The following is a 10,208-nucleotide window of genomic DNA, read 5'->3' on the forward strand; positions in this document are numbered from 1 at the left end:
TAAAAAGCTAGTGGAAACACAAACAACAAACAAAATAAAGAAGGTGCATAGCGACAATGGTCTCGAATTCAGCAATGAACAATTTCGACAGTTCTTCAAGGACAACGGCATAATACATGAGTTCAGTGCTCCCTATACAGCCGAACAGAATGGAAGGATCGAGAGAGAAAATCGGTCAATTGTGGAAAATGCCAGAACAATGTTGATCACAGCAAATCTTCAACCAGAAAATTGGGCTGAAGCAATCAACACTAGTGTATACATTCTGAATCGGAAACCGCGCAGTCTGGACAAGAAGATTCCCTATGAGCTATGGACAAGAAAAGCAGTAGATCTCAGACATTTACGCAAGTTTGGCGCCGATGTTTATGTACACATCCCGAAATAATTTCGAACTAAGTTCAGCAGTAAGGCGAAGAAAAGGTCCTAGTTGAATATGAAAACGACAGCACAAACTATCACGTACTAGATACAACTATCGAAAAAATCACTATTACACGTGATGTCAGCTTCAATGAAAGTGTACACAATGAGGAAGACAACAACAAGAAAATCGATAACACCTTCTCTGTATATTTCAATAACAAAAGAGTAGAGCCAGAAAACGAAGAATTAGAACAAGAGGATGAACCAGAGAATGAAGTGTTCGAGAATGCAGTAGCCGGACAAGACAACGAAGACATTCAAGTAACGCAGAAACGAAGATTACGTGACAGGAGCAAACTACGAGAGTGCCGGTGCTCTCTAATCCATACCCTTCCGCTAGCACGGCCAGTTGCTCTTTCGGGAGTGCGTATAACCACGATCTCATAATGCACACCCACACCTCACACTAAACGGAGAGAGAGAGAAGAAAAAAAAAAACGTCCCTGTTCGAGCGCCAATGTCACGGTCGTATTTTCGGACGTTTTCTTTGCAGCGCGGATAGATCGCCGGTGCAAGGTTCGTTGGAAAGAAAATACGCGATGTGTTTTAAACGAACGTATTTATTCGAATAGATAAGTGTACAGAGTATGTGTATGCGAATGTGTGTGTGTGTGTGTGTGTGTGTGTGTGCGCGTGGTTAATAATTACGCTGGCTGATTAATAACGCGACAAATGCAGTTTTGTCTTTAATTCCGGTCTCTGATCGCGTACACCTGTTTGTGTTTACGGCACGCGAGACAGCGCGTGTTTTTGCGGCGCTTTTTCCGCGAGGAATCCCCGCGATTCTTACTATCCTCGGGTTCTCGGAATCGACGGTTGCTTTCGCGAGAATTATTATTTCCTCGACGATCCGATTTAAAGTCCGCGTTCGGTCTACTAGGTATAATCGGTGCGCTTTAATCACAGCGGCGGATGCCGTGATAATTGTATGCGCGTGTTGCGCTTTGACGGCGGCGGCGGAGGCCGCGATATTCGGATGCGCTTATGCGTTCGGTAATAAAATACGCGGCGGCGGAGGCCGCGATAAACGGATGCGCTTATGCGTTCGGTACAAACTACGCGGCGGCGGAGGCCGCGCTAAACGGTTGCGCTTCTGCGCTCGGTGCGGTTGATACGTGCGGCGGCGGAGGCCGCGATGATCAAATGCGCGTATGCGTTCAATGTTAAAGTACGCGAGATAGGATCGCGTCGCGAAGGATGGTGATCGCGTTGCAGCTGAGTCGAGAACACTCGACTCGGGGCGGCTCTGAGCTCCACCTTCCGTGATGGCCCAGCTGCGGATTAGGCGGTTTGCACTTGTACTTCGGAATCGAGATCACTCGGCTAAGACAGAGCGCGCTCCACCTTTTGTCCTCTGTAATTAGTGCCTGGTAGGATTTCTGGATTACTGCTGAAGCGTACTGCTTAGAGCGGATCAGGAATATGGTGATTAGACGCCGAGATGGGCCCTTTTTATACCGACTAATTGCCCGCGTCGGCGCGCGGCGGTATAACCCCTTCCGAACGGTTTTTCGGAAACGGTACGGTCGGGTCCGTTCGGAGGGGTTCGGGTTGAGCGCCGAACGCGGGTTTTCGCCGATCGGCGGTTCGGGCCACCTCGGCTCTGATCGGCGGTGTTCGGCCGTTTCGAACCCTTAACGGCTCTGAGCCGTAATGAGAACGATTAAAAGATGGGCGCACCGCGCCCCTGCCTCTGCCCGGCGGGTGTTCTGCCGGGCGGCAGCTTCCGGCTGGTGTTCTGCCGGGAATTAGGAACGATGCATCGGGATGCATCGTTACATAGTTAGCACATGTATTGACAGTATCAACGATATTAATTAATTGCAACAAATGCATATCTACGCATTTTATAATATTTTCCAAGCCGAGGAAAATAACTTTCTGCCTCACGATAGCGGTGTTATAAGTTTTTCGTTTCTTCAACGGAGGTTGTTCTTCCTTCTCGCCATTAGTCGCGGAATATTCGGTGGTTTCCTTGTATGCCACTAGAATAGCCCTCGCGCCATAAGCGCTGGTAAAGTTGATGGTGATATTGTTAATAATGATCGGATTTAATCCCCCCGTTCTTTTTTGATCCTCGTTCAAATACTGCCTCATATGATCCATGCAGACTTGAAATTGCTGCCACGTGTCGGAGTCGAGACAAATCCCGTCGGCATTATTGCTCGTTAATTTAACAATTGGAACGAAGCAGTCTTCCTTCGTCGATTGCAATCCCACTTGTATCTTCTTAGTGAAGGATGAATTAAGTCCATATGCTGATGATAGCAACAAATGTCGGTTTCTTACCGTTACCGATTTTATTGTCTCCATTTCCCGGCTCCTTAATATCGCAAACGTGCGCGGATTTCACAAAACCGGCTATTTCCGTCGTTCAAGCCATTACTATTAACTTTCGAATGCACTATGTAAAAAGTAGTCACAACAACGATAGCGTATTTACGTAGAATTTTCTTCTTCGCTCGAGGCTTAACTTCTGTTAACGACGGAATTCGAATGAATACGCGGTTTGTCCTCGCGCTTATATTACTGCTTCTCCCCCCTCAAAAAAAAATCTAAAAAAGAGTGGGGGGAAAATAATATGCGCAAAAGTGAGCATAAATGCGTGTTCAAACAAAATATTTTACAATAATCAAAAAAAAATTACCGAGAAACTTCTGTAAACGTTTCTAGAAACTTCTAAAAATTTTCTCCAAGCTATATCTCGGTGATTCACCACGGGAAAAATATTTAAGGATGTTTTATTAGGGAAGATTTTTTCATGAAAATATTTTTCTTAACCTTTTAAATTAATTAGAAAGTGATTTGTAAATGTAAATGATAAATTTATAGTTATTACGTGCGGGGGTATATCCGAATGTTTAATTTAAAAAATGTGAAATCTTATCAGATTTCTTAGTCGATACGGTATATATGCTGTTTCAGCATGAGAAAAAAATAGGTCGTTTTAGGATAAGAGTTTCGCTAGAGTGGATTCAAGGTGAGAATATTTTCTATATCTTCCTAAATTATTTAGAAAGAGAATTTTTTCTTAATCGCTATTGCAAATATAGCGGGTCTATTTTAAAATGAAAACCATTGACGGTTATCTTAAGATGAGATTATTTTATTGGATGTCTCTAGTTTTTTTAACGTGTGTTTAGGCTTTTAAGAATCTCTAGATATTATTATTATTATATCACGGAGGATAGTGTTTGTCTGAGTCAGCTAGCGGTTGATTCACAAAATACGAGTATGTACAGGTATTTTGTAATTTAGACGATACATCGATTTAAAATATCTTTTCCGGAATTTAAGCATTTTATTTTTACTATAAGCGTATATGGAGAATCAATTATGAGCTCATTAGCGTTGGTGCTCGCGAAAGTCGCTGATGCGAGCCTACCCTCCCACGAATACACTTACTCGTGGTCGCGCACCGTGTATCGGCTAATCGGCGGTGCTTTCCGCTCGCACGCGTAACAGAGAACGCTAGCTCGAACACGCGGCCGGCGCGGATGGGGCCCCCAGTGAATAAGCTTATTTTCTTCTTACATTCCCGCAAATAATATTCGAGGAGCATGCGCATTTTTTACTTCGGTTATTATTGTTAAATATCATCGTTTACTTTTTTATTTATGAGATTGTTCCTAAACATGAAATCGATTATTTTGTGTAATGGACGTGCGCTGGAAACATCCTTGGACGTCGATCGTCTGCGGTCCTACGGGATGCGGGAAAACAATTTTCGTGAAAACATTTCTTCGACATTTATCCCGCATGTCCGATGTCCGATTCGAGAGAATTTTATTTTATTACGCCGAGTGGCAAGATGCGTATCAGTGCTTACATTGCGACACGGGCGAGAGAGAAGAAAAGTGAGAGCAAATATAGTGATAATGCTTTAGTAAAATCGAGGAAAAATATAATCAAATTTCACGAAGGGTTACCGCGCCCGGAAGATTATTCTAACCATCCGCTTTCTCCGAAATTGGTGATAATCGATGATCTTATGAGGGAATCATCTTCGTGCGACGCTATCGTGGATCTATTCACCAAAGGAAGTCATCATAAGAATCTCAGCGTTTTACTCATTTCGCAAAATCTTTTCCATCAGGGACGTGGGCAGCGCGACATATCTCTCAACGCGAATTATGTAGTAGTTTTCAAAAATCCGCGCGATCGCGCGCAAATTCGTCATTTAGCACGTCAGGTATATCCCGACGATCCAAAATTTATGGAAGAAGACCTCCTGTATACGAACTAAGTGATTTACAGGGCGAGGTTATAGACGGGATTTTTTACGAGCAAGAATTAACACATGTTATTAAAGACTTGCGAGAGGGAGAATTTATCGTAGACCGTGTGATAAAAACCAAGGGACGAGGTAACAATAAACAATTACTAGTTAGTTGGCGGGGATATCCTTCTAAATTCGATTCTTGGATACCAGCCTCGAGTTTAATATCAAAATGAGAGGGGAAGAATTTTACATAATCCTCCCGAGCAATAGTAGCATGCGATACTTTCCGGAAAATAAAACGTGTTTCATCACTGAATTACCTCAACGTAAAGTATAAACTTAAGTGGTCGTTGGGAAGTAGCGCTCACGGAGATCCAGTTTCCGTGTAGCTTTTTACATATACGCCCTGGAGAAGGTACATTACAATTCCTCAATGTTAGAAGGAAAAACGAAGAGATAATTCCTGTAGACGATGCCGAAGTACCGCCAAGCGTTTATTCAAGTATACACGATATTATAGAAACGATGAATTACGCGTCCAAATTGGTAAACTCGCATATCGTTTGGGAATTAAAAGTCGGAGGTAGAGTTGTTATGAAACTTTCTTGTGTAGAAGAGAAATGCGATATGGTCCATTACGTATATTTTTCCGACAAACTTTGTCGAATACTCGGTTTTGATATAGACGGTAAAAAACGTTCACACTTACTTTTCCCGTCATTTTTTTTGCACTCGAGGATGATATCGAGTATATAATAGCCGACAAACCAGCTAGCTTGATGCGAGGCATTCCCGACAAACTTTTCGTCTACTGTAACATTTGCGAGCCTTATATCACGGGTGATGTACAATCGCCTCTTTTTCGAATAGTCGCACTCGACGCTCGAAATGATTATTCGTTTGCATCTAGCTATATAAGCCATTTTTCGCCCGCACAATACATCGCTTTGCGTCAAACATGTTTCCGAACAATCGAAATAGATATCAACTGGGGAGAGGTATACCATTCGAATTCGGAACGTTGACTGTGACTTTGCACTTTAAACGTATCAATTAGATATTATAAAATACACGGAATCTGCGAAAGAGAAAAAATGCACTTGACCGTTTATTATTATTATTATTAATGGACTATTACTCGGTATATCGCGACGAATTACAGAACAGAGGCGGCCGCGGCGGCGGAATTCCGCGAGTTTTCGTCGAATCGCTCTATCAACGCGGTCACGGAATCGGTAGTTTTCTCGGGGGATTATTCAGACGCGTACTACCATATTTAGGTAAAGCCGTACGAGCTGTGGGGAAAAAAGCTTTACGAGCCGGTGTTAATGTAACCGAAGACGTCGAAAACAATACGCCATTTAAGATAGTCAAACACCGTTTTTGAGAATCGCGAGACAAACTCGAGAGAAAAGCCAAAGAAAAAATAAGTAGTCTAATGAAGGGCTCGGGATATAAGTTTGATGCGAAAATGCATGTAGCTCAGTTCCCTTTTGTCGGGCTTGATAATCACATCGCACAATCCGCAATAACATCGGCTCGTAAGCGACGACGGACGAGTAAGAAAATCAAAGCGGCTGGGAAAAAAAGACTTCTCTCGAGTACAACAGCACAGAGAAATAAAAAGGAAAAGAAAAGTCATACGGTTGTGAAAAAAAGACTTAAGATGTCTGCGAAACGACGTAAAATCGATAAAAAACGTACCGTATTCGATATATTTTCTTAAGCGGTTATATTCGAAGCATTCTAATTTAACGACGGTGGTGACCGACGGATGACAGCGAGCAATTTGCGATAAAGAAATATGTCTTTTCTTCACACGCATTCGAGCGAGTGTTTAAAGAGCGAACTCGATCTCTTCTCTCTACCACCTACGCAAACTAGCATTGAAAGTTCGCAATGGATTCATTACAAACCCGTGACCTTTCTCTCTCGGGCGACTCGCCGATAAAATTCGTCATCTCCGGATATGGAGAAGAATATTTGGATATCACGCACACCATGCTGAGTCTTCGTCTACGTGTAGAAACAAACGCCGATTCCGCGAGACAGGCTTCAGGAACAAGCGCCGAAAGAATAGCCGTAGGCCCCGTAAATCAATTGCTTCATTCTATCTTCAATCAAATCGACGTGTATTTCAATCAAAAGCTCGTGTTGCCTCCAAACAACGCTTACGCGTACCGAGCGTACATAGAGGCGTTGTTAAATTATTCTTCACCCGCAAAAACTTCCCATCTAACTTCCTGTTTATGGGACATGGATGCACCTGGACACATGGACGATCTGTTGGAATCAAATCCCGGCAATCCCGCTCTCGCGAGACGCGCTCGTTACATTTCCGGAGGGAAGGCGTTAGATCTCGTAGGACATCTCCATTGCGACGTTTTCAATCAAGACAAATTTTTAATTAACGGTGTAGAAGTACGGTTGAGATTCGTTCGTTCGAAAGATTCGTTCTGTCTCATGGAAAATAGCGGAACATCGAAAATTCATATTCTCGATGCTACCTTGCTCGTTAGAAGGGCGAAAATAAGCTCAGATTTGTTACTTGCGCATGCTAGAATGAGTAAAATTACAGCCAAGTATCTGCTCACGAGAGTCGAGGTTAAAACATTCACGATTCCTAGCAGTGTTATGGGTGAATCGTTAGATAATGTAATATTTGGTCAATTACCGAAGCGAGTAATAGTCGGTTTCGTTAGTAATAAAGCGTTTAACGGTGACAGAAAAAAATCGGATTAAATCCGTTTAATTTCAAAAATCTACGGAATAAATTTCTTTTCGCTGTACGTCGATGGCACGCAAATTCCCAGTAGACCTTTGCAACCAGCTTTCTCCGTGGAGGAACCGCTTTACATCGAAGCTTATCAAACGCTTTTCTCAGGAACAGGTATACATTTTTTGAACAAAGGAAATTCTATAAGCAGAGACGATTATTTCAAAGGATATACTTTATTCGCTTTTGATCTTACTCCCGATCTATCCGCTAATTGCGCTGGACATTGGAATCTCGTCAAACATGGTAGTTTACGATTAGAAGTGCGATTCGTAAAGGCACTTTCTGAGACGGTTAATTGTATTAATTATGCCGAATTCGATAATGTCATAGAAATCGACTCGTCTCGTCAGATCATCGTCGATTTTTCGGGGTAGGTTTTTTATAGACGCTTAAAATTGTTCCCCCTCTACTTTGCTCAAAACGCCAACATCATTGCGCAACGTTTCGAAAAATATTCAGTTTCGTTGGAGACACGCTCGGCGTCGTCGTTTCGTATAAAGTCTCGCGTCGAATCACATAAGTTTTTCGTAAGATGGATATAATCGTCGATATTCAGGGTTTCCGCGATGCGAAGAAAAAGTTTATCCCTAAGGAGGTTGCTGTTGTAGCGATTGACGCTCCAATCGTCGATCATTGGATTATGATACCGCCGCATTTGTTTGCCGAATTACCCGAAAAAATAAGACAAGAGAACAACTGGCTCACGCGAAATCATCACGGCATTGAATGGTTCGGTGGCGAAACTAATCCGAAATATTTTACTTCGCAACTGCGGCAAATTACAAGATGCGTGCGTCACATTTATGTTAGAGGAAACGAAAAAGCGAATTATTTGCAGAATCTACTTTCTAGAAATATATATAATTTGGAAGGCATCTCACCGGCATTCAAAAATCTGACGGTAGAAGAATAGTGCGGACATCACGGATTTCGAAAATTCGGAATCTTTCATTGCGCATTACGCAACGCTTACAAATTAAAAAGCTGGATAGTTGCGCAAAATAATTTCAACAGCGACGGAGACACCATTACTCAAACGACTTGCAGTTCTCCCGAAATTTTGATAGTAAGCGACGACGACGACGACGACGATGAAAATGAAAATATTAAAGCATAATCAAATAATAAAATAGAGAAGAAAAATCTGCAAAAAATCGAACATACGGCTATTAACCGCTCCACGCAAACAGACATTGAAAATCCGTTTGCTGTACAAGCCGAAAACAAGCCACCAAAAGAAATTATTCAAATAATACCGCTTGTTCGCTCGTCTTCGCTGCAAACAAATGGACTCTCGCGAATTTCCGCAATCATTGCGTCAGCTAGATGTCATACATGTGGGAGTCTATCCTTCCGACAGATTGCCGATGATGTGGACGAGGTCGACGGCTATCGTCGCTAATACGGACAATCATAATTGCCCTGGAGAACACTGGATCGCTCTCTTCCTCGACGAACACGGTACAGGGACATACTTCGATAGCTACGGAATACCGCCCTTGTATCTCGGTTTTTTCCTTCGTCTCCGACGAAATTCCAACATTTATCGATGGAATACCGAACAACTACAAGGACTTTTTTCTCAAACCTGCGGACACTACAGTTGTGTATTTTTATATTATATGTGCAGCGCTTACGATCTTGATGGATTTCTTAGTCTTTTTTCCAAAAATTGCGAATATAACGATCATTTAATCGTAGAATTATTTCATAAAATTTTTCTTCGCGAAAAGAAACATGAAAAATATAATGTTAATTAATAGCGTGTTTAATTGTAAGAAGATATAAAAATATTTTTGCAAAGTGCTACGAATTGTATGCAGGTACATTAATAAATGTGAAAATTTTTTATCTTAATTCGTGTTTAATACTTTTAGCTTTTCCCTTCTTCCTTTATAACACCCCACCTCGCGTTCGATCATCAGCCTGTTTATCTTTAATTTTCCATTATCAGAATCCACTGAAGCGCGAGAGAGTGTAGTCTCATTATAATTATTGTCTCGTGCTGAGACTTTGTCTTTTCCGATAAAGCGCGTCATGAACCGTTCGAGCGGGGGCTTGTTTCGATGTTCCATAGCGGGCCCGAGATGAAGTGGGGAGGTAAGGATTGTTTCGTCGAGACATATAGCGACTACCCTGAAAGTCGGTAGGTGGGGGTTCGTTCTGCCAAGACGTAGCGACTAAGAGTTAGGTAACAGGAATTTGACTTGGAGCCCTATACCAGAGCTGGAGTGGGAGGAGAATTGCTTCTTCGAGTCTAGAACCGTGGAGGTAGAGAAATAAAAATTTGCTAAATCGGCGACATAACCGGAATCGGCCAAACGCAGCTCTGGGCCACTATGGTGCAAGCCAATCAAAATCGATACTTCCGGGAGGTGGGGTATTGTTTCTTCAGGTATTTAGCACCTAAACTAACTTTTCAATATTCTAGTCCACCAATCAGAACGCCACCCTCCACTTTACCTGGCCACGTCCACGGCGCCAGGGGCCGAGTGGTGGGGGTTTGTTTTGACGCACCATAGGCCCATATCTACTTATATGTAAGAATAAGTATAGAGGAATAGACATGTGATAAGAAAATTGTGCCATGTGATTTATTAAAAATCAAAGATTATGAAAGATCATGAGTTTCAAACAATTAATAATATATATTTAAAATATTAATAATACATATTAAATTTATAATAACAATTTATCATATAAATATATATATATATACAAATATATATATATATATATATATATATATATATATATATATATAAGAAGTTGTTATTATAT

General features: G+C 41.8%; 1 protein-coding gene across 1 annotated transcript; it reads left to right on the forward strand.

Annotated features, from left to right (window-relative positions):
• Positions 1 to 6,547: 6,547 nt before the first annotated feature.
• On the forward strand, positions 6,548 to 7,390 carry LOC145961829 (uncharacterized protein F54H12.2-like). Its single transcript, XM_083082309.1, has one exon. It carries the CDS (start codon positions 6,548 to 6,550, stop codon positions 7,388 to 7,390), a length of 843 nt encoding a protein of 280 aa, XP_082938435.1.
• The last annotated feature ends 2,818 nt before the right edge of the window (positions 7,391 to 10,208 follow it).

Source organism: Camponotus vicinus, unplaced genomic scaffold (genome assembly GCF_025532165.1).
Source record: "Camponotus vicinus isolate PSW18456_S1 unplaced genomic scaffold, iyCamVici1.0 SCAF_11, whole genome shotgun sequence".
Classification (NCBI taxonomy): Eukaryota; Metazoa; Arthropoda; class Insecta; order Hymenoptera; family Formicidae; genus Camponotus; species Camponotus vicinus.

Bases quoted from the DNA above. Each gene is read 5' to 3' on its own strand.
- LOC145961829 (XM_083082309.1), top strand. From the start codon at position 6,548: ATGGATTCATTACAAACCCGTGACCTTTCTCTCTCGGGCGACTCGCCG.